Below are 25,883 nucleotides of genomic sequence, written 5' to 3'. Positions count from 1 at the left end.
TCGAGGCATAAAACAGCAAAAATTTGCCGGACTATCCATTCATTATTAGTATTAGCCCATTATTAGTATACCATTCATTATTATTAGTACTTTCATTATGGAGAATTTTTCAAATCTGTATATTTAATAAAAAGTGAACTTAATCTAACTTAAAATCGATAAAACAGAACTACGGCAGCATTCCCTTAATGATTCGAATTAAATCCGACTTAGGTACTATATGTATATCGTAGAAAGTTGGAACTTGGACGCGGAATTACATCGAACAACATTTTATCATAACAACAATATTTCTTTCCATTATTTGCTTGCACGATACTTGTTGCATAAGACACTTGTGTAATCCGCGTCATTCCTCACGTGGCAAACGTCGAAAAAAAAAGAGCTCAACTGAAAATATGTCGCGCAGCGTATCGCTTCGATTAGCATTCAACTTAGCGTGCAACTTTGTAAATCAACAGGATGTATGCACATCACCCGTTGATAAGACGTTCTGCACGTTTTGCAAGAAGCGCACATCGCGCCGAGTAATCAAGTGATAATTAAAAATAACAAACCAACTCCGATCATTTCTCTCGGTGATGTAACGATGAATCAATGTACAGACAACAGCAGGAAGGGTTGCGTATATTTTATATATATATATATATATTTTCCCACACTTGTTAGAAGATACATTAAATCAGAAAGATAGTCGTGCGATAACAAAAATCGTATAAAAGGATATAATCAAACATTCAAAATATACAGAAAAAAATTTTCTCTTAGAATTTACCCTGCAAATCATGGTAATCGTGGGACAATATATTGGAAAAATTTTATTAGAGTTTCTCTGATTAATATTTTACCACAATAAGATATAAATATAATATATTCGATTAATTTTACTATGTACATATATTAATATTCGAATGGTTCTCGAGATCCGCATTATATATATATATAGATATTTTATAAATAAAATAATATTTTTCGTACATATATTTTGAGAATAATTTTCCAAAATTTATTATTCCTTTTAAAAGATTATTCTATAAAGATTGCAATGAGATTTATTTATAAAATATATATTTATACACAGAGAGAATTTTCTCTTAGAATTTACCTCGAAATCATAGTAATCGTGATAAAAAATATTCATCACAATAAAAATATTAATATCTATGATAGATATATTATAAAATATATTCGATTAATTTTACTATGTACATATTAATATTTTTATTTGTGGTAAATATTAATTAGAAAAATTCTTCCAATACCGCATTTTCAGGGTAAATTCTATGAGAAATAAATTCTTTCCGTGTACGATTGTTCGAATTTTGAAGAGAACGGAGAAGGAGAGAAGAGAAAAAATTGAATAATATACATATATAAAATACTATATCGTTGATTGGAACTCGATACGAAGCTATGCAACTAAATTCGATTTGCAAAAGCGATCGCCGCTCCGATTCGAGGATCCGGATATTGCCTCCGAAGATTTATAGAGATCGGTTCGAATTTGACAGGTCGAGTTAATCGAATCTTGCGCTCCAGCGTACGCTGCTAACTATACGATAATCGTCCGAACGATATTTCTCGCGGTGCATTATACGTATATACTCTCGTGCCCGATTCCGTCTTACTCCGCAATGGAATCCACAGAGATCTCCCGCCATAGAATTGGATCGACAGGGACGTATCTATCGACAATTCGGGAGGATCCAAGAGTCGGAGCGATTTATGAGACATCCGGCCGGGATCGGTCGATGTTCGCCGGCCCTGAAGACTCACCTCGCCCACGTCCACGCCTACGTTCCCGTCGCAGGTAGAGGAAGAAAACGCGCGAGAAAGGGAGATGGGATCGGGAAATAGAAGGAGAGACTACGCCAAGAGGGATAAAGAACACGCTCGAAAGTTGGAGGAAGAAAAAGTCGACGGATGAACACGAAGAGCATATTTTTTCTTACGCTCCTTGAATTTTTTTCGTACATGATATACTACTGGTCCTATCCCTATTTCCGCCGACTTTTGTCTCATTTCCTCCAGCTTATGCCTTCCTCTAACCGTTTCTCTCCGCCTAGTTCCCAGTTCCTATATGGCAATAACTCCGTCCGATCGTGGGATGTTCGACCGAGTTCGCGGTATCGTTTATAAAGTCGCCTTGTGTCAGTGACGAGCATCGCGACACAGTGATCGAGCCAGACACTGGGGGTCATTGGTCCCCTGGGACTGTCATGGGGAGACCCCTCTCTATCTCTTCTCCGCGCCTATCCGCCAGCACCGACGTACGTAAGTAGGTAGGTATATATCACCGATGTGAACGCCCCTTTAAAAGCGGATCGATGGATATCACTAGGAAGCGCGCATATACCGCAATTCGTTCCGTTTGTAAAGGGTGATGATATCAAAATTTCACGTAAAAAGCAACAGCGATTTTAAGATTTTTATTGTTAGAGAAGACTCCAATTTCAGGGTGTCCAGCAGGCTTAATGAAAAAATTTCTCTGATTTTTTTCTGATTTTTCAAGACCAGAAATTAATTTTTTCCCTGAATTTTTAGTACCTATTATTTCTCCAAATATATAATTTGCATATATCTATATGATAAATCAATTAAATGTTAAAGCATAAAATCCTCGAGATATTTTTGTCAATAATGAAAAAGTTCGGAAGTTAAAAAAACAAAAATTTTAATCAATTATACAATCTGCATTATGTACGATAATCGAAACAAACATGTCACTATAAACTATTTAAATAATCATCTTTTTTATTTGTATTATATCAATTTTTTTAGTTTTATCTCTATTAAATACATTGAAATAAAATAACACGACGATGAAAATATAAATTAACGAACATGCTGTAGATGAATTAATTTTTAGCAACACAAAAAATTAGCGTGCTAGGAGTCAAGGTAAAATTTATATTTAGTTAATAAAAATTTTTAAATTATTAAGACAAATATAGAATAATGTAAAAAAATGCAGATAAATAGTAAAATTCCCTGACAATTCCAGATTTATAAAATTCCCTGACATTGCCCGGTTTTCCCTGAGATTTCTCTGACTGCTAGACACCCTGAGACTCCAATTTTTGCTATGAAAAGTGAACAAAAATGAAGGGAGAAAGATGATAATTTATATTTGATGAAAAAATATACACAAATGCGTACATATGTACATATATTTATTTCGAAGAGAAGAACTCAATTTATCTACGAGCTCGCATATAGGAAATGCAATTGCAATAATCGCGGAGAAGAAAAAGACATAACTCTAGGGCAAAGTTGGCCGCAAAGTTCTATCGCTTCCGAGCGACAAGGAAGACGAAACTAGAGTACTTGTGGCTAATACATTGAACAACGATTGATCGTCTGAGCGCGACGCACTACGACAATCTAAATTCGTTGGACGGGATATCGAGGATTATAGTTTCGAATACGTCACGTCGGACACAAATAGGATAAGTGGCTTAAAGATAGGCCAGGTCTATTACGCGAAGCAGAAATCTATGCAAAGAACACGAGAAATCGATCGCTTTATCCGGTCAATGGTCTGTCGCCAAAAGTTCTATCATTCGATTATTACAAAACTATGTACTTTCATAACGATATAATCGATTTAATCGAGAGATTACCGAGAGAGAACTTGTCTGCTCTTCAGTTTTATCTCAGACAGTATATAATATAATATATAATAGGTACCTAGATTTGTGACATATCAGACATTCGCGCGAGGGTGATAAATGATGAAAATAGGAAATCGAAAATTGGTTCGCGTCCCAGACCCGACGTCGCTAATTTTTTCAACTTATGCCTTGAAATATTTACGCAATGAGGGAACGATGGGGAATGAGGACACGCATGCGACTACGCACCACGTGCTCCTGAACGCGCACAGATTCGTATTTCATTAACACGCGGCCGCTCTGGTGGATCGATGTTACGCATACTCTGCCGGCGCAAACAATGGCCCGTATTCTTTGTGTTCATTTAGCGCTAAATACTATGCTCTCTGTTACATTCGAGCGCGAAAATCACATGTACAAGGACGAGAAAATGGGATAGCTATAATTAATGACAAATTTTGTTTTATAAATGCGTGATCTCTAAAGAGGATTATTCTACTAATCGCATTAAATTTTGCATTAAATTTTAAGTATTTCGATTATTTTTATGTACACAGAGAGAATTTTTTCTTAATATTTACTGAGAGATATTCTCTTAATATTTATTGAAAGAATTTTATAAAAGTAATATCTATCACAAAAAAAAATAAGATAAAATATGTTGGATTAATTATGTACATATTAATTTTTTATTGTGATAAATATTTTAATCAGAGAAACTCTTATGAAATTCTTCCAATACCATATTGTCCTACGATTACCGCATGATTTTCAGGATAAATTCTAAACAAAAATTCTCTCCGTGTAGCTTGCATTATATAATAGCGTCCTCGGAGAAAAATAAAAATTTATATTAATGAATGATTTTGTAATTCTTTTTGATATTCCACAAAATATCTACAATCAGACTTAGCCTTTGAGTTATAATGCGTTAATTTAGATGACAGTAATTTAGGTGACTGTTGAATATTAAAATCAGATTGCGTTTGGTCAAATCGTATATTTACGATGATTGACTGCGCAACACGTTCGTCTCTACCATCTATTTTTAGAAATTTTACTTTTGCCGTAGAAACGGTCACCGTGGAATCTTTTGCGGATCGATATCTATATATAGCCGGCTCAAAATATGGCTGTAGAGATACAAGATGTTCTCCGTTTCGGTTTATTTGCGGACACGCGTTTTAAACTTCTACTCTTTCGTAATAATTATCGCGTGCTACAAACGTAATAACTTTTCAAGATTATTCTTCTAGTCAGAAGACAAGCAAGAGTAATGACGAAACGGTTGTTCCAAAATTGCGGCACGAAAGAAATAAATTGCGTCGAAACAGGGTGACACAGGTATATATATATATATATATAAGGTCTCTAACGCCACGTGGCTTTTTCACCATATATTAACGTCGTTGCCACACGAAATTGTGCGATCGTAACCATGACATTAAATAAAGATTTGTTCACGACGACGGTATATGGATTCGACCTCGCACACGCATACGCGATCCCTGCCAGAAAGAAAAACGAACATACGTGGCTTATCATTCGCCGCTTTTTTGCACTTCGACGCTGTGGCGTCGTCATCGAGTCAAGCGTCGCGCGATGTCGGAGACGCGACGATCGATGAAAGTAAAAGAAATGAAAGGAACGGAGAGAGAAGAGCTAGAAGGGCGACGGGGAATATGGGAGATTGTAAAAGCGAGGAGCATTTCAAGACAACGAACTTAATCGCCGGTGTGGCGATCGTGTTTTAATAGAAAAAAAAAAGTGTACCGCTGTATGTAAAGCCGAAGGGGGATCGTCCCTTCTAAAAAAAATATCGTGCGCTTAATGCGAGGAAAAGGCATTTATGCAGAAAGCGTAATGGTTTGATAAAGGTTTTAATATACTGCAATTAAATATTAATTTATTTTCATATTTTGCGAAAAATTTTTCGAAACAGTCAAACTCTAACGATTAAGCTCTTCAGAGCACAGTCTTATATACAGGTCAGAACACTCCATTAAAATTAAGTGTATAAAAAATCTGTCACATAATAATATATTTCACTATTTTTAAATAATTTAATAAAAACTATTCTTAATATTCAATATTTATTCCGACGGTTTTATAACCGTATTTATTTTTAACATTTTTTCAATTGTGCACATAGGATCTAACATAAAACTGTCAAAATAAAAAAAAAATCTACGCTGACGCACATTAAATAAATCGGCCTGAGTTAGCAGCCATATTAGTTAGATTTTGTTACGCTTGACACCATGTAGTCGACATAGAAGTGTCCTGACCTGTATATGAGACCGTGCTCTTCAGAGACTGTGTACCTACGTCATGACACGTGTGCTGTCAATTTATTATAATCAATTTAAATCGAATTATCCGAAAAATGAATTGACCTTTCCCCGACGTCAAATTATCGGATATGTTTGAGAAACGATTACCAAACAATCGGTGACCAGTCGGTATGCACGTGTCGGCACGACGTGGCCACGTGGCGTTTCTTACGCGCGTCACTCGTACGTATCCACCCTTATATTAAGATTCGCCATTCGGCACCACCGTGAAGCCGCTTCGCCCACCCTCGATTGGATCGATGTGTGCATCGACACATATATGTGCGTGTACATGTACGTGTGCGTGCGTGAACGCGTGGGTGGCTCTATGGAAGGCTATGTTGGACTCACCTCGACGAGCAGTGACGTGGTCGTGGTAGCGTTTAGAGAGAGAAAGAGAGGAGAGGGAGGAAAGGAAAGATAGAAAGAGAAAGGAATAGAGATAGAGAGAGAAAGAGAGAGAGAACCGCGTAATCTGCGCACGTGCGGACCGAGAACACCTCGATCGATCGTTCTCGTCGTTGCAAAGAGTCGTTACGAGCTGAGTACCGGTAGTGTCGTCGCTGATACTAGGATACTACAGTACACACCGAAAACCAAGTACGCCGGTACTCGATTCATTTTCGAGTACGCGAATTGAAGGAGAACGAGCGCGGATTTTTTGTTTTCGTCTAGAGTCTCGTGATTAGCTGAAACGATATGGGATATGAATTTTGGAAGATTCGATTCAAATTTTTAACGCACGTTTCAATATATATAGATCAAATTTTTGTCAAAAAGAGAATACTTAGTTTATTTATATATATTTACGAAATTGTATACTTTTGATATTCATTAAGTAATTATTAAACAATCTAATCGGATAAATTAATGTCTCTCGATCCATAGCGTAATGTAATTTAGACAATAATACGCGTTCTTTTCAAAGCGACCCACATTTTACCTCGCATACGGCTGAACGGTGGCTTAGCTGGAAAGACGATCAGTGACACGAGAAAAAGTACTTAGCTTATCAACGAGTGTGACCTTAATAAGCATCCAACCTCGATCTAACATCTACCTAAAATACTTCAGTAAAACGATGTACATATAGTTAACCAAACCAAAAAATTTGGGATTTAATCTCTCACTATGTTATTTTCATTATAATGAAAATTAATTAAATAATAAATTTATAATATATATATTATAATATACATATGTATATATCAATAATAAATTAAACTAATTAATAATGTAATATAAAGCCAAATTATATTTGTATAACTTTAATAAAATAATAAATCAAACATATTATTGAAATATAGTCGATATACCGAGAGAAATAAAATATGTAAAAATTAATATATAAATATATAGATTGTTAAATAATGTTATTTATATACAAATATCTAATAATATGTTCAAATGTTCTTCTATTTCTTTGCTTTGTTTAGCTATTGCTGCTAATCAAATCATATGCGTATGCTATATTTGTTTAATTTATACATATATATATCACGCATGTATAATTATAACATATAATATGACTTTATGATCTTATTATCATTATACAAAGTAAACAACTCGTTTAATTCATGCAGTATGTGATAAATATGGTAGAACACGATAAGGCATAAGACTCCCTATTTTTATTAAGTTTTATTAATATAAATACGGAGGTCGTTCGTTAATCACGTTTGTCGTGATTAACGAACGACCTCCCTGAGCTTTGTACCGTTGTATTATAAGTAACTTGAGCAAAACGCAATTTACATTTATATAAATCGGAAAAAAAATTCTCGGTCAGAAATTCGCCTCGCGATCGATCGAACCTAATAACGTTTTCGGGGTAAATGGCGCAAAAGTTTGTCGGCCGACATTCGCCCAACAAAGGAGGACCTCATGTTGAGCCTTCATCAAATTTTTAGCATGGGATTCATGGTATACCGCAATCATTTCGAGATTCTCAGGGAATGTACATATCTCTTTCCCGCGCAAACTTTCCCAGATAAAGTTCGGAACTTCTTTTAGACTAAAACGCGAACGTTCGCCACATGTGCCAACTTTCACGAGATACGCAAATCAGGGGAAGTTATTAGGCAATCTCGCTCGTTATACTTTGCCGAGATTATTTCATGCAGATACACACACAGGCACCGTGTATAATAAAGCTGCATGGAGAGAATTTTTTCTTATAATTTACCTTGAAAATCATGGAAATGATTGTGGGGCAATAATGGTATTGAAAGAATTTTATAAGAGTTTCTCTGATTAATATTTATTACAATAAAAGATATTAATATGTATATAGTAAAATTAATCGAACATGTTTTATATCTTATTGTAAAATATATTAATATTTTATTGTGATAAATATTAATTAAAGAAACTCTTATAAAATTCTTTCAATACCATATATATGATTACCGTGATTTTCAGGGTAAATTCTAAGAAAAAATTGTACGTTCACAAAAAAAAAAACAAAAATATATTAAATATGAATCTCGAACTCGAATTTTATGATATAAAATTTTTAATATAAAACGTTTAACCATATAAGCTTCAAATCAAATATCAATCTCGGAATAAAATATTGCATTAATCTTCTCTGCTTTTCCCAAATTTAATACACGAAATATATAATGTTTGGAGTAGGAAAATTATACGAATTAATTAAAGTAATTCTAGCTTTTTTCATCACAATTAATTTCGCGTATAATGATGAAAATGTACAGAGACGAGTCGTTGCTCTCTGCCAGAGATCGCTAAATATTTATCTTGGAATGTATTTATTTTTATTTTTCTCTTTTGTTCAGCGCATCCCATAATAAAATCGACAAGTGAGCAGTTCTTTATTAGCTGGGAAATTATATAGTTGGATCGGTGGGCTTAATGTTTTATCGGTGTTTCTTAATGAGAGTCGATACTTATATGAAAGGGCGAAACGGGTCACTTTGGGCACGCAAAATTTAATCGAGGATATTGAATTTATAAAAAGCGCTGTCCAATTGTTTTATAACGTGACGATAAATATTCCCGCGTCATTTAGATGGCTTGCCATTTTGCATATTCGACTACCTGATACATATTCGATGATCGCGTCGTGTATAGCATGTGATTTAAATATATCATTAAAAGGAATGTGTGTGTTCATGTGTATACAATAATATATACATTTTTATATATACATATTGTCTACATATATATGTATACACACATAAATATATATATATCAGAACGAACGGAACAGTACGGGATCGATACGTTACACGGAGAACCGTAATTTACGGAGACAAAAAACAGACTATAATCAACATAGACAATCGTGTGTTGCCTGCTTTATCGTGAAGAGAAAAAAAAAGAAAAGAAGCGCTCAAGATTTCTCGCGCGAGACGTTTTGGATGAATAATAATAAATTTTATTTCGTACACGAAGAAGAGCATCCGACGCGAACACGACGACGTTTTCAAGTACTCATACGCGATAATAATAATTGAGCCACGTCGATACCAAACTCATTCACCCCTATTTGCGTGCGTTACTCATTCTATACAATGATCGAGAGAGAAAAACAGGGTGTCCAGCAGACTCAATAAAAAAAATTGTCTGAGTTTTTTCAGATTTTCCAAACCCAGAAATTATTTTTTTCCCTGTTATAATACTTTTAGTATTATTTTTTCCAAATATATAATTTGCATATATCTACATGATAAATCAATTAAATGTTAAATCATGAAATTCTTGAGATATTTTTGTCAATAATGAAAAGGTTCGAAAGTTAAAAAAAAAAACGAAAATTTAAATCAATTACACAATTTACATTATGTATGATAATCGAAACAAACATGTCACTATAAACTATTTAAATAATCACCTTTTTTATTTATATTATATCAATTTTTTTATAGTTTTGTTTGTATCGAACATATTGAAATAAAATAACACGACGATGAAAATATAAATTAACGAATACGCTGTAGATGAATCGATTTTTAACAACACGCAGAAAATTAGCGTGCTGGGAGTCAAGGAAAAGTTTATATTTATTTAATAAAAAATTTCAAATTATTGAGACAAATGTAGAATATAATGTAAAAAAAATGCTATACATAGATAAATAGTAAAATTTCCTGGCTTTTCCCTGACTTCCAGATTTATAAAATTTCCTGACAACGCCCGGTTTTCCAGATTTCCCTGGATTGATGTAATGATCGAAAAAGAAAGAGAAAGAAAGATAGAAAGAGTCCTCCCGCCCACGATGAACATAAAGTTCGAGGAGTTCTAGAGCGGCTTCGATCGGGAATTCATATTTCATGTCGATCGGTGTACTCGTTCTATAGAGAAAGAGAGTCACGAGACGAGCGTCTACGGCGCCTCTGAAACTCGACCATCTATATTTCAAATCGCGGCGAGCGAGCATGGATAGATTATCGTCGTTGAACGCGAGGAGGTACATATACATATTGTCCTTGTCTCGTTATACGAGGAAAAGTCGTTGGTGCGAGTCAGACAAAAAAGTTTCATATTCATTCGCGTAGGGGAGAAAAACAATTCAAATCGTTCGTTTTCCAGCTATATCTCTCTGTCTAGGTAGCGTTTAATTCGCCAGGATTATTAAACAACCGCGTCGGCGTAACCGTTAATTACGATAAGCCGCAAATCCCGAGCATTAACCCGTTCTTGCCGCGCAGCGTGTATACTTTACGCAAATCGTAAATCCCACCCTCAAAAAGAATATGGAAAAATGAAGAAGAAAAGAGAGAGAGATGAAGAAGAAGAGGGAGACGCATCAAGCTAATCTCGACGTGACATTGTTCGGGGGAACGGTACTCCGAAATGGCAACGTAGATTACCTATCTCTGGGGAATGTTATTATTACGGCAAAATCGTGCATTATTTGTCATGGAACGGCAAAAACGATCATTATAAAGAGGCCGCAAATTATTTTTCTCATCGAATGATGAGAAGAGACTCAGCGATGTTGCGGAAATAGAGCGTTGCGTCTATACGCATGCATTTTATATATATATATAAAATACATGCGTATAGACGCAACGCTCTATATATATATATATATATAATATATTTATTATATATTTGGAAAAAATAATAAAAAGTCAGAGAAAAAATTAATTTCTGGTCTTGGAAAATCTGAAAAAATCAGGAAATTTGTTTCACTGCTGGATACTCTGATGTTACACAGATATTATATATATAAATAAAAAAGATGATTATTTAAATAGTTTATATATATATAATATCTGTGTAACATCAGGGTGTCCAACAGTGAAAAAAATTCCCTGACTTTTCCAGATTTTCCAATCTGACCAGAAATTAATTTTTTCCCTGACTTTTTAGTATTATTTTTTCCAAATATATAATTTGCATATATTTATATGATAAATCAGTTAAATGTTGAGATATTTAATCATGAAGTTAAATCATGAAATCCTTGAGATATTTTTGTTAACAATGAAAGGTTTGGAAGTTAAAAAAACAAAAATTTAAATCAATTATACAATCTGCATTATATACGAAATCGAAACAAACATGTCACCATAAACTATTTAAATAATCACCTTTTTTATTTATATTGTATCAAATTTTTCAGTTTTATCTCTATTAAACACATTGAAATAAAATAACACGACGATGAAAATATAAATTAACGAACACGCTGTAGATAAATCGATTTTTAATAACACAGAAAATTAGCGTGCTGGGATAGTCAAGGTAAAATTTATATTTAGTTAATAAAAAATGTCACATTATTGAGACAAATATAAAATAATGTGAAAAAATCCAGATAAATAATAAAATTCCCTGACTTTTTTCCTGACAATTCCAGATTATAAAATTCTCTGACAATGCCCGGTTTTCCAAATTTCCCTAACCAGTAGACACCCTGCTGGTGTTTCGGAAATAAAGCGTTGCGTCTTTACGCATGTATAATATATATCTAATATATCTGTGTAACATATCTCTCTTCTATTGTTAACGAAAGGTGAAAAGTCTCTCTTATCTCTTTCGAGCCGCACTCCAGCCGAAATGTGTATTTCTTTCGTGTATACTTTGCTCGCTCCGTGAGAATGCGCCATATGCGGCCCGGGACTTTCAGCATCGAAATCGCGTGCCAGTAATTGTCCCGATTACCCTTGCCCACGATGTTGCATTACGATGTAGGAAAAGCGCTCTCAATTAAGCGGCGCGTCCTAATTGATCCTCCGACGCGTGTGCACGCAAATAACGGTGCACCGCCCCCGAAGAGATACGCCAGAGCCGAAGAATCACGATGCAATTTTATATTGAAATAGCAATTTGAAGAAAATTTCATTCCACGAGAAATATGCGATCTTCAAAACCAATTTCTTAAAACTGTACAAAATGATTATAGGAATTGCTATGCTAATTAGCCGTTTTAGGAAAATTATACAATCGGACAGAAAATTTCTTAAGTTGTAGCGATACGCGTTTCCAGTTTCCAACGAATATAAATTGCATAGACAGCATGAGAAATGAGGTATTAGAAATCGTATAGATTATAAGATATAATATAAATAAATATACATTTACAGATATATATAGATAATTATATATTTTATAATATATGATAGAGGTTAATTATATAGATTATAATATATAAAAGATTATAAATACGTAAATATATGTATATTTATTTATAATTTTATGTATTTCTATATATATTTAATTTTAAAAAATAATATATATATTATAAAATACACGGAGAGAATTTTCTCTTAGAATTTATTCTTAAAATTATGGTAATCGTGGGACAATAAAAGTATAGTATTGGAAGAATTTTATAAGAGTTTCTCTGATTAATATTTACCACAATAAAAAATATTAATACGTACACATGATAAATTTTACTATATATATAGTAACATTAATCGAACATATTTTATATCTTACTTATTGTGGTAGATATTATATAAATAAATAAATTTTAATAAATATTATATAAAATTAAATAAATAAATATATATATATATATATATATAACTTATTGCAAAAGAAAGAAGATAAATTTTAGAAAATTAAGCTTCAAATGATATGTATATAGAAATAATTTTATTTATAAAATACCTATATAGATCACGGGTCTCGTGAACAATTCGAACTACTGCCAAAAAGAGAATGCTATTTCTAATTTAAGCTTCCCTTATACCCGTCGTTACAATTCGATACATATTCGCATCGCCAACAAAAATATAGATCTGGATCTCGAAATTGCACGGTCGGATAATTGCGAGCCGAATCTGGACCGCGGCGCGAAATTTGCATTCCGATGTAATTACAATTCAACCTCGTAATCTCGCTTACGTGGACGCCGTGACGCGAATGCGGTTTAGATGACGATTCAACGAAGGTGTTATTTTCATGGCGCGCACGTGTCGATTTTACATTATGCCGAGAGATTGATCGAGAGACACGACGCGATGACGCGTCTGCTCGGCACATCATCGCCGTAAGAATTCTTTCTGCGCTTCTTCCATCAATGTTCGTGTACGTATGTACCTACGTACGTATCCGCGTTATCCTCGCGAATATCAAACCTTGCAAAAATATGCGCATAATTCCACGTCGCACATTCGGGATCTCTCTCGTAACTGATTTCATAAAGAAACAAAATGCGCACGTGTATGTATATAAGGAAGACGATATCTTATAGGTATATCCCTTATCGTATCCTGTTATAATAATCGTAGCTGTTAGGAACTAGATGAACTGTTTATATATTAAGAGTTATGTATATTAAAAGAGACCACTCGTTTCTCTTATTCCATCGCTCTAGATATAAAATTTTGTATTTTTTATTATACTATATACCTTGCTCGAAGATTAGGATGAATATCATAATTTTTAGATTAAAAATTATTAACATGCTGATATTTATTTAACGTTTTATATAAATAAATATCGGTAATAATTAATTGTATCTAAAAATTATACGTTCGAAATCTTTGAACGATAATGTAATATATATTCTTATATATCTTTTCATACATTTCAGTATTTGTCCATTTTGTTGAGTTTATAATTTTATATAAATATGAATAATTATATTAATTTATAATTATCATTTTAAAAATATAGAAGTTTAAAAAAAAAAAAAAATTAATGAATATAACTTTCGTAACCCGAATAATGATGTTTTTCGTTTTTGCAGCCAGAAGAGGCAGCAGCAGCAGCAGCAGCAGCAGCAGCAACAGCTGCCGCCGCCGCAACAGCAGCAACACTCTTCCTGGCACAGGACCACTCTCGCCTCCTGACCACCGTGACCTTGACCCTGACCGCGAGTCCAGCGATCCTGAATGGCGCACGCGGAGAAAGGAACCGCGATGGACGAGAAACACCGCGACGCAACTTCTTACGCGGTTTCGGCTACTTATTGCCGAGGCCGTTCCACGAGCGAGATATGCGGAGATATGCGGACGAAGAAACGTCGATCGGCGAGAACCTTCGCGGAATTATATCCGCCGCAGGATACCCGTTCAAGCGTATCCTCTTCTCCTCGCGGTGGTGTAGTCGAAGCGGCGTCGACTCGATTCCGTTCGTACTTTTCTTTAACCCGCTGTTAGTCGGTCGTTATTATTATACATATTCCCGCATAGTCGTTAAATAATTTTCTTCAAGAGATGCAACATGATAATATGAAAATTGAAATTTATATTAAAAAAAATATTTTAAATTATTTTATATTGTATGTATGAAGATATCTTTATCGTGTGTTTTATTTATATACATATATATGGATTATCTAAAATTATGATAAAAGTTGTTTATATATCCGAAAGTAAAAATGAGATAAAAGGCGAAAGAGACTGACGGTGTGTTAAAAGATTAATTACGACATGCAATCTTAATACACACTCGATAAACATTCGTAAATTGTGGTAAAAGCGTAAATCATGTGATAAAATCATATGCGAATGTAGATGATAATCGGTTAGTAGAGTAGAGATTAGAATTAAACGTATTTTGACGGAAGAGCTCCACAAATAACTTCTTAGCGAGAGTTCGAGTTGAAAATATATATTTTTTTGTTAAACTTTTTGTACTGACAAGACGAATATTCTCTCTCATATCTATGCAGAACCAATGCCAAGTCATAATAGGACCAGTCACTATTATATAAAAAATAATAATAATATTATTATAATAATAATGTACACGTGAACGTACAATTGCGCAAAATTACGCAAGTATAACTTACTTCATAATGAGAATCCGTCGTAGATCAGAACTTTGATACGCGGTTAATTTGCATGGCGAGTTACAGCGAAAAGAAAAAAATTTTCGCGTGGACTCGTCGATGTAATGTTTTGTAAAGACTACACCACTGCTTCAACGACATAAACTGCGCGATTTTTTTCATCGTCACAACTTTGTAGAGACCCTTGACACAAGTGCAATGACACGCGAACGCCGTGATGAGGCTTCTACGTTTCATACACGTTATCTGTTTTTAATTTAATTGTAAGTAGAAAGCGAAGAAAAACCGTTCGCTAGTTTGTTACTAATTATTTAGATACAAATTGTAAAAACAAAATTGTTTGCGAATAAACAGAGAGATCACATCGATAATTTTATTCTTACTTTAATTAGAATTAGAAAAATCCTAGAATGTAAAAAATCTCTATAAGAAATGCGTAATGCAATACATGTTGAATTTTTATTAGAGAGAAATACAATTCTTTTGTGAATATAAAGTTTTATATTCGCTTTTTTGTATTGTACAATGCGATGAGATTTTTTTTATTTGTTATCGTGCCCTTGTTATTTTATGCAGTTAGTTATCGATTTAACGTTATATATTGGCGCTATATATATTTTTTTTTTCTTCACTTTTACTCGCAGCGTCGTCACGGCGATCGTAAACCAATCTCCCGATCCCAGCGAAATAGAAATTAGTGCGTCACGAATATCAAATATTTATATCCGTGACTTGCCGAGCCGAGTTTACACGAGCAGCATGTAATAGGTTTTCATCTGCGCAATTAACTATGATGCGTTTAGATCTTCTCGAGCTTCAATACTACGCATTTTAATTCTATCATAAATTCTCGTTGTGCACACTGAGTTATTTAAATTTCGATTTTACAAAACACCGCGCGCTTTCCTAAATAATTCTACCGTTAGATTCAAGTTAATTAATTAATTTTAATAGTTTATTAATTTATTAATATTAATTAGTTTATTAATTTATTTATTTTCTAATTAGCCTAATCAATTGGTGCGTTTCTTTTCATTCTCGTCTGCTCGCAATTCGAATTACAAACAGCTTCTTCGCTTTAGATTGTCTCGCGATAACGCACTCATAAAAAGAGTCTTAATTGCTTTCAATCAATGTTTACTTATAGTTATAAATCTAAATGTTCTACGCACGTTAGTTGAATAAAATTTATGATTTTATGAGCAAATTATAAGTGTGTATATGTCGACTGAATTTATAACTTGCGTTTACATTTTCTTTTTTGTCTTATCGTTCTTACGTGTAGTATCGCGCACGATACTAATTGGCAATATTGAAAACAATTTTTTCTAATTCATTTTGTCCAGTTTGTTCCGGTTAGAAAATAATACAGATAATTAAAGAGCATCAAATTGATTACGGTTATTTGGCTCACTTATCGTTCGTATTATATGTGTGTATACGTGTGTACAGCTATTTCCGTCGAGCACCGGAAAAACCTCCGGAGACACAATCGTATATCACAGAGAAATGTCATTTCAAAAATAATCACGCTTTCATATCCCAGCTATATTTATCGTCCAATCCTTATCTAATTGCTTGCATCATAAAATGAAAGTCATTATAGGATAAAAAAGGTTCTGTATGTTGTTGGTGTAAATTCGGCTGGTGAAAATGAGCGCATTCATCCTTTGCTATTCGACAAATAAGTTACAGTTATATATACTAAAAAATTATTAAAATAATATTTATTTCAATACTGCCTAATAAATCATTTATTTGAAACAAATAAATATTTATCTGCTTTGAAAAGGATTTTCTTATATCAAATATTTTAAATCAATATTATTAGTTTCAAATAAATGATTTATTAAACAGTAATGAAATAAATACTTACTCGAAATCAATACATTTTTTCTCAGTATACCATACGATTTGTCGAAAATGTTGAAATAATTTTTCCATAAACCATTGTCTATCAAATTTTTCTTCGGTTGGAAACACGCGAATGTACAGTTCTCTCTGTGTTACATGTTATATAACAAGTTTAGGAAGGACGCAAAGGATTGAACCGCATAAAAAAAAAAATAAAACGACGCAAAATAAATTGCATAGCGTGACGAAAATATAGGTGCTATTTGGTAGTTAAAAAAAAAACGAATTTGGGGAACGCAAAGAATGGCGAGGAAATCCCCTCGAGGTCCACGACAAAAGCGTGTAGATAGTCCATTTAGGTAGAGAAAAGATCCTTTGTATACGCGATGTTCACGCGCGCGTGCTCCAAAAAAGTGACAACGTATATTCAAATTCAGCATATAATATATCGACAGGCACGAATACACACACGGAAAAAAATTAGCTACTAAAGCTAAACTTTAGCTGTTCTTATATTACATATGAAATTCAGTCAGCAATGATAGTTATAATATTTTTTAGCTATAAAATTCTCCGTTTAACTATAGCTAAAAATATTAGTTACCATAGCTAAAATTTAGGCATGATAACTAAATTTCAGACGTAATATAGGGACAGCCAATATTTAGCTATATGGTAGCTAATTTTTTTCGTGCGAGACATCTCGTCGTCGTGCGCGATATCGATTATTATTATTATCGGAGTCGAAATCAGACACTTGACTATGTCGAAAGGAATTCATTGCAGTGATTAGCAGCAATTCTCATGCGGGAATTTATGCGAGTCGTTCACAGATATGGACATTGGTCAAGTAAATTCTCTAGTCCCATGAACCGTGTATCCCACGAGATTGTGAGTTTTTTTTTAAGTAGATTAATTTATAACGCATGTGTTAAAACGTGAAAAAAGTTTGTGAAAATTCCAAAAGATAAAATGGAACATAAAGTAGAGAAGTATGAAGTATAAAGTTATATACTGGCACATTTAATACTATATTTTCTGCTTCTTAAAAAATGATGTAAATATATTTTCTTTTTATTAAACGGTAATATGTTTAATATAATAATATACGAATAAGTATGTTAAATTCTTTTTTCTTTATAATTTGATCATAAAAATTGCTTTAAAGACAATTTTAATTTTATAATTCAAAGCAAATTTCGTTTCTGAAAATTATTCTGTTTTATTGAAATATAATACGAAATATAGGATGATACATGACGCGTAAATCATGGAGCCACAGAATTCCATTTCTCCGACTATATCGTAGCTAGAGTTATATAATCAGAGAATGACCATTCAATTAAATGAGCAAATAATTGGGTATCGGCGATTGCATCGAATCAATCAAACCTTTATTTTATTTGTGTTATACCTGCAGTTAGATATTAAAAGAAAACGAATTAATTATCGCGAATACTTTCGTTCATTTAGCATTTTGCCCAGAGAAATCAAAAATTCAAATATAATCAAATGTCAATTTATTGCTAATAATTTTTATTATAATTTATTTTTTCTACCAATCAGCGCCAAATTGATATTAAAAATAAGGATGCTGACTTATTCTAACATCTCATTTATCATTAGCAAAAAAAAATAACGAATCGTAAAACAAAAAATGAAGATAGCAAAATTAATATTTGAATTGATAATTAATTGCTGAAAAATGTACTGCAAAAAAATAGATTTTCAAAGTATTGAATTTTTATAAGATCACAAATAAACATGGAATTTAATATTATAGTGCCAGATTAACGCGGAGCTATCGCGATGTATTAATTGATATCCCGGATAATATATACAATTATAACGTGGTTAGCGATATGGAGATGATGCATATTTGGTGTCCGATTTGCAGTCGTTTACAGTCGTAGATAACGAAGCGACGATCGTCCGAAACGATGCATCTCGGCCGTTTCAATTCCGACGGAAACGCACGCGATTATTAGCGGTATCCGCGCCGACCTCGTTAGAGAAACCGCAGTTTTAACATGCACACACCTACGACGCATTCATACGACGATGACGGATCACGTGGCACACGTTACGCCGCGGCAAAAATAAAGACAACGACTGTTCTGTCCTCATTTCGCCATCGGTAAGACGATATACAGACGCTGTTATGCACGAGATTATCAGCAAGATTTAAAAAAAAAAATCCATGTATTTCGAATACGCGCAATTGATATCATAATTAATCCTTCACCTCATTCCGATTCGAAAGGAAGTATTATAATAGCAAAAATCTGAAGTCAAGGCCAACTTGTATAGAAAAAGCCAATTATAAATGCATAAATAAATAAATAAATGTACATGCGATAATAATGTGAGAGGCTAAAAATATTTTATGCCTTAGATATGTAATAATTTTTAATGTAAGAGAAAAAGAGAGAGAGAGAAAAAAAAGATAGAATATCTTTTTTAAGCATTCCTAACAAAATATACATTTATAATTTTTAAAAAATATAAATACTTTCTCTCTTACAGTCAAAATCGATCTAATAATGCATTTCGTTACTTCTTCGAATTTAAATGGTGCTAAAATAATTATTATTGTCCGCAACTCAGTTCCTCGATCTACGAAATGTCAAAGAATCGGCGAAATGATCAATTCGTTATCTACGACCGTATCATGGCACACAACATTTATAATATTCTCATCATTAACCATCATTAATGCGCGCGGGAATGTATAGATTTGTATTTGTTTGTTTATTTATTGTTAGGTAGACAGCGCAAAATATGTGCATGACAATTTGCGGCTTGGCAGAAGCCACCAACTCTTTAGATGATCGAGACCCTGTGACTGTTTAGCTTCTAGATTTTATTAGCGACGTAAGAATGACTAAAATATTATTTTGTTGATATATACATATTATATATATATGATTACTATTGACTATGAATTACGAATAATCTGTAAATATACAAGAACACTACAGAATTGTGTCTCTTCTATAAATTATCTCTCCCTCCTCATCTCCCGAGATATCGCAAAATTCCACCAATTGCATTTTTTATGCAACAGCTTATTTGCGCGTGAATAAAACCGATATTAATATTATTATTTCTTATATTAATATTTCCTCATTTTTCTTCAAGACCTGCAATCTCATCTATTTGCGATGCACATCCCTCTCTCTCATATATGATTTTCATCAAATTATTGTCCAAAATTTAAGCAACATTTGATGAGACTCACCGATACGATGCGCAGCAGCGGAAACTGTAAAATATAAATACATGAAATTTAGTAAAATCGTAAAAATTTTAAATAATTAAAATTTTTTTTAATATTTAAAATATCATTTTTTTTAATTTAAAAAAATAAAATTATTACAACATATATATTACAAAATAATAGTACAATAAAATAAATAATAGTAATAATAAAATAAATAAAAAAATAAATTATTTACCGTAAAGTTGCTCCGCCGGTGCCCGATGTCACTCTGGGCCTCCTTTCTCTTTTTTTCTCCGTTTATCCTTGTGTTTCCTTGTGTAAACTGTAAATTGTAAAATATAAATCGAAATTATGTATATATATATAGTAAGATTTTGAATAATTCATATATTTCAAAAAATAAAGTTAATTAAATTTAAATAAAGAATAATAATAATAGTACAAATAATATAAATAAACAGTATAAATAAAATAGTATAAATAAAACAAATAATAAAATAAGTTATTCACCATTTTAGTTCGATATCGCCATCTTCCTCTTCGTAGAAGAAATTACGAAACACTTGCACTCGCGTTAGGTTACTTTTTCGTTCGCGACGAGCGGCGACGTCCGAGCTTTAACAACTATCACATTTTCGACGCGTTTCGGCAAAACGCGAGAATCGCGAGAGCTTATTCGCGCACGAACAAGACCGACGCTCCTTTTTCGGCGTCGCCGCTTTTTTCGAGGCCTCTTATCGAGGGGCCTCATCGAACGACAATGGCAACTTCCCCGCGACGCACTCTGAAGTTGCCGATATTCCCGAATTGGCCACTACACACTTCACAATATATATTTCCCTGACTATGAAGAAATCGCGGAGTATAACAAAATATAGCAAATATGGCGGCGCGACCTTGTCGTTGTCGATCCGAGATTTTTGCGAGCTAGAATCACGAGTTAATTCGTCGCGTAACGATACTTGGACACGATGCTCCGGAAGTACGACCGGAAACGCGCGAACGCCCGCTTAGAACGCGATCGACAACGCCGAAAAAGCCGGAAAATTCTCGCGTCGAAGGCTCCCAAAAATTCGCCCGATCCTTCCACGGTAAGTCAAGCGCGCCAACTTCACTGATCTTCACGACTCGACTTGAGACGCCGCTGATGACGAGGCGAAGTTGAGCGAGATTCGCGATCGAGATGAAGAATCTCGCTCGTGCGATCGCGATCACGATGTCGAGACAAACGACGCGATCGAATTTATATGGTAATTAACGACCTAAACACGCTAAAAAATACTTACACTCGTATACTTTCGCGAACCGGACCGGCAATGAACGGTTGAAAGTGACCGCGAACAAGTCGAAAGTACATAGAGGGCAGCAGCAGATTAGAAGAAGTGGGTTTAGAAATGCAGTCCCCTAGCGGGAGCTCTCGATCGACCAATCAGCAGGGTATTGATTCTGTAACTTTTTCTAAAGTGAAAACGTGAAAAGTGAAAAATTGCCGTCAACCGCACATCGATTTCATTTAAAAATCAATGCGTGATTGGCGGAAATTTTTCATTTTTCACGTTTTTACTTTAAAAATTTACAGGGTATCGATTCTGTAACTTTTTCTAAAGTGAAAACGTGAAAAGTGAAAAATTGCCGTCAATCGCACATCGATTTCATTTTAAAATCAATGCGTGATTAGCGGAAATTTTTAACTTTTCACGTTTTCACTTTAGAAAGTTACAGAATCGATATCCAAAATCGATACCCAGATCTATAATTATAACGCATGATTTACTAGAAAGTGTACAATTTCATAGGTCCAAACCTAGTAAATCATGCGTTATAATTATAACGCAAGCGTTAAAAAATTACAGAAAAGGCCTATAGGACGAAGAGATTCTCACTCTTTGATTGGTCGATGGAAAACTTGAGCGACCAATCGGAGAGCGAGAATCCTTCGTCCTGATTGGTCGATTGAGAGCTCCCGCTAGGGGACTACATTTCCGAACCCACTCCTTCTAATCTACTGCTGCCCTCTATGTACTTTCGACTTGTTCGCGGTCAATTTCAACCGTTCATTGCCGGTCCGGTTCGCGAAAGTATACGAGTGTAAGTATTAATTAGCGTGTTTAGGTCGTTAATTACCGTATAAATTCGATCGCGTCGTTTGTCTCGACGTCGTGATCGCGATCGCACGGGCGAGATTCTTCATCTCGATCGCGAATCTCGCTCAACTTCGCCTCGTCATCAGCGGCGTCTCAAGTCGAGTCGTGAAGATCAGTGAAGTTGGCGCGCTTGACTTACCGTGGAAGGATCGGGCGAATTTTTGGGAGCCTTCGACGCGAGAATTTTCCGGCTCTTTCGGCGTTGTCGATCGCGTTCTAAGCGGGCGATCGCGCGTTTCCGGTCGTACTTCCGGAGCATCGTGTCCAAGTATCGTTACGCGACGAATTAACTCGTGATTCTAGCTCGCAAAAATCTCGGATCGACAACGACAAGGTCGCGTCGCCATATTGCCATTTTTTCGTTTCTCTACGTTTTCTCGACCAAAACCGGAGTCCAGACGAAAATATTTAATTTAATTTTTTTTTATATTTTTTTATATTTTTTTTAATATTTAATTTTATTAATTATTATTTATTTAATAAAAACGTGTTAGATTATAATCGTGTATTATCGAAATACGCGACGATCGCGATGAGTGTATATATACGGAGTTCGGAAAATGCTCTCCTTTTTTTGTTTTTCGTGAAGCATCGGCGATTCTGGAAATTTGCTCGAGGAGCCGATTCCTGGAATCGCGTTTCGCGCCTCTGCTCAGCTGATTCTCGGAATTCGTGATCGTGACAGCCGTTTACGATCTTTATCTATCCGCGGAGTTTCGATACTCAAAATTGTTCGGAGATATCGCGCGCGACAGTTTGTCCTCGAAATTCGGCCAACAATTTTTTCTCCGAAGTGATAAAATTACGACGTCGTCAAATAATAAAAATAATCGGCGAACCTCTATCTGCGCGATTTTTCCGTCGTCAAGTATTCAGTGAAAGATAAAGTGTGTTAAGTGAAATACAAAATATTCAGTGAAATATAAATATAGAATATAGTGAATTAAAGTGTATAAGTGACCAAATCTGAAATAAAAGGTCCTGTAATAATTAAGCAAACCATGAAAAAAGCGGCGTCGCGAAAAAAGGAGCATCGGTCTTGTTCGCGCGCGAATAAAAGCTCTCGCGATTCTCGCGTTTTACCGAAACGCGTCGAAAATGTGAAGGCTAAAATTCGGGCGTCGCCGCTCGTCGCAACGAAAAAAAGTAACGCGAGTGCAAATAGTGTTCTGGAGCTCCTTCGAGGACAATTTCCAAGGTTGGTTTCCTCCAAGAAAAAACCGGAGTACGCCGAGATCGAAGAATATAATCGAAATGTAAGTCGAATTATATTTATTACATTTTATTCATATATTGATTAAAATTTGTTTCCTCCACTTCAATTTTTTTCCTATTTGAAAATGACAATTTTAATTACAGATGTTTTATACGCACAAAAATAAGATAAAAATTTCAGCAAAATCGGAGAACTCGAAATTATACTTATATTCAATATATAAATCTGATTAATTATATTAATAAGATATATATGTTCTCTGTTTCTATATAAAACAAAAAAAAATGAACTTTCTTAAAACCAGAGTTGGGTAAGTTAATGATTTTTGAAAATTAAGTTATGTTAAAGTTGGTTGCTTACAAAATTAATTTAGTTAAGTGAAAAGTTTTTTATGAACAAAAAAGTTAAGATTAAATTAACTGAAGTTAAATCAAAACTTACTCTTTAAAAATATTATTTATACTAAATTAGAATTTTGTTTGTTCATTCTTTTAAAATATATTTTTTAGTAATTACAATTTGTGACAAAAAATTAATAATACTTTAATTTAAAAATAATACATTTATAAAACACCAATAATGGTATTCATAGAGATAAAAAAATAACTATAGTAGAAGTTCAAAATTAATACATTTTAAATTAACTAAGCTAAGTTCAAAGTTATTAACTTTTAACATTTTTAACTAGTTATTACCCACAACCCTGCTTAAAACACGTTCCACTTGACGTTCGCAATCTTTTCACGAGATAATTTCGTCCTTATTATCCTAAAGCTAAACAGAGACAAACATACTCGCGAGCGCTGCGAGCGGCAAGTGGGACACATTCTATCGAATATATATATATATATATATATATATATAGAGAGAGAGAGAGGGAGAAGAGCGAGAGAGACGGCGCTACTTGGCGAGCTATCTCTCTCGCGCCGCGGCACTGCGCATTTCAATATGGCTAAATTTCAGTGAGGTCAGCAGCCTCGGCACACACCGCTCTCGCGTTGATTCATAAATACGTGCTCTCGTATTTCCCGGAGAATTCATCCTTCCACGGGAGGAGATCCTCGCCCGTTTCTCCCGCTCGTTTCGCCGCGATCGCGCCGCGTCTCCTGTCCGACGCGAATTTCGCCGCTATTCGTCCGTCATCGTCCCACGGAACGGCTGTAACGCGGCCGACGTCAGGCCAGACGGCTACGCTCTCGCGGAGCTCCCGACGAATTTCCGGAGCACCCGGCTGCGTGAAGCGAGGTACGTAACAAGGATTTGCGCGAAACCTATTTTTCTCCAACCCCTCTTCGCGCTGTACTCATTTGACATTTCTCGGCATTATCTGACGTTTCGCCGCGTCGCGAGGATCTCCCAAGCCGGACGCCGGTCGAATTAGAAGGGATTGAGGTTAGGTGCGCGCGCCCGTCCCTCGGACGTTTTTGCCTCCCGCAACGATCGAGGGAGTACTCGATAAGGTTTTTCAGCCTCGTTTATTGAACTTCGACGATTGAGCCGTTTGTAGAAATTCCGCTGAAAGGGAGCGTCCGAATGATTCGAGAAAGCGCTTAGATCGGAATGAAATACGCAAAAGCGGCTGTGACAAGTCTCGAGTGAGTATTTTCGGAGACGGACTGTCGTCTTTTTCGAATAAACATCGCGACGCGGAAAAAGCCTATTGTGCGACAACCTTCGTTCTGCGCAAAAAGTCGGACATTCCCGGCTCGATCGGAATTTGGGTGAAAATTTTCAATGACGATCCACACGTACTGAAGCTTTGTGTTTCGACTCTTTTTTTTTTTTTTTTTTTTTTTCATATTGGGTCGTAAAATGTGACATTGCGTGATAATTGTTATGTGTGTTACGCAGTCGAATGTCTCTCTTGAGAAACTCGTATGCGGTTAGTATTGTGTACGAGAGAAATAATGTCGACATTTATGTGAAACTGCGGTCAAAAGTCTTGTGTAATATATTCCAACACTTCCTAACCTCGTAACTTGGGCTCGATAACGCAGGGAATTCATTTATCGATGAAAACAGTCTCTCTCACGAATCATTTGTTAAATTTTTTATTTGCAATAAATAGTACTTCTCCATTTTATATCATCAATTGTTTTTAATCAATCGATATTATTCAAGTGAAAGAGCGTTTGTAATTTTTCTTTTTACAACTCCCATCTTCCATAAATCTTTCTAGTCGTCCGTTCAAGGACGGCTATAAAAATATAAGTGAAAGAGAATAAAAGCTAATAATTGATGAGGTTGTGTTACCGGAATCAAATAGTCATATTAAATTC

General features: G+C 34.5%; 3 protein-coding genes across 8 annotated transcripts in view; 2 read left to right on the top strand and 1 right to left on the bottom strand.

The window, feature by feature from the left end:
* The window catches only part of LOC114932821 (uncharacterized), a 28,665-nt gene extending 8,661 nt beyond the window's left edge, over positions 1-20,004 (top strand). The window contains exon 2 of the mRNA XM_029305225.2: positions 14,121-20,004. Coding sequence (XP_029161058.2) covers positions 14,121-14,223 — 103 coding nt within the window. The 3' untranslated portion in view covers positions 14,224-20,004. The remainder of the gene's footprint in view (positions 1-14,120) is intronic.
* The window catches only part of LOC114932831 (G protein-coupled receptor Mth2), a 46,309-nt gene extending 24,786 nt beyond the window's left edge, over positions 1-21,523 (bottom strand). Inside the window, exons 1-3 of the mRNA XM_085483109.1 lie at positions 20,755-21,523; positions 20,480-20,566; positions 20,263-20,286 (exon numbers count right to left, since the gene is read on the bottom strand). The gene's annotated coding sequence lies outside the window, so the exon portion shown is untranslated. The remainder of the gene's footprint in view (positions 1-20,262; positions 20,287-20,479; positions 20,567-20,754) is intronic.
* Positions 21,524-22,444: 921 nt separating this feature from the next.
* Positions 22,445-25,883, top strand: part of LOC114932896 (uncharacterized) — a 37,570-nt gene continuing 34,131 nt past the window's right edge. For 2 of the 6 annotated variants that reach the window (XM_029305307.2, XM_085483120.1), the window contains exon 1: positions 24,554-24,849. The gene's annotated coding sequence lies outside the window, so the exon portion shown is untranslated. Of the gene's footprint in view, positions 23,645-24,553; positions 24,850-24,869; positions 25,200-25,452; positions 25,487-25,883 lie in introns of those variants that run through there. The other 4 variants (XM_029305321.2, XM_029305333.2, XM_029305315.2 and 1 more) reach the window with 4 other exon arrangements.

The sequence above is a fragment of the Nylanderia fulva genome, unplaced genomic scaffold (assembly GCF_048542155.1).
Source record: "Nylanderia fulva isolate GAGA-0341 unplaced genomic scaffold, ASM4854215v1 Scaffold23, whole genome shotgun sequence".
NCBI classification, from domain to species: Eukaryota; Metazoa; Arthropoda; class Insecta; order Hymenoptera; family Formicidae; genus Nylanderia; species Nylanderia fulva.
Note: the sequence above shows the minus strand (reverse complement) of the source record. Positions and strands in the feature narration are given on the sequence as shown.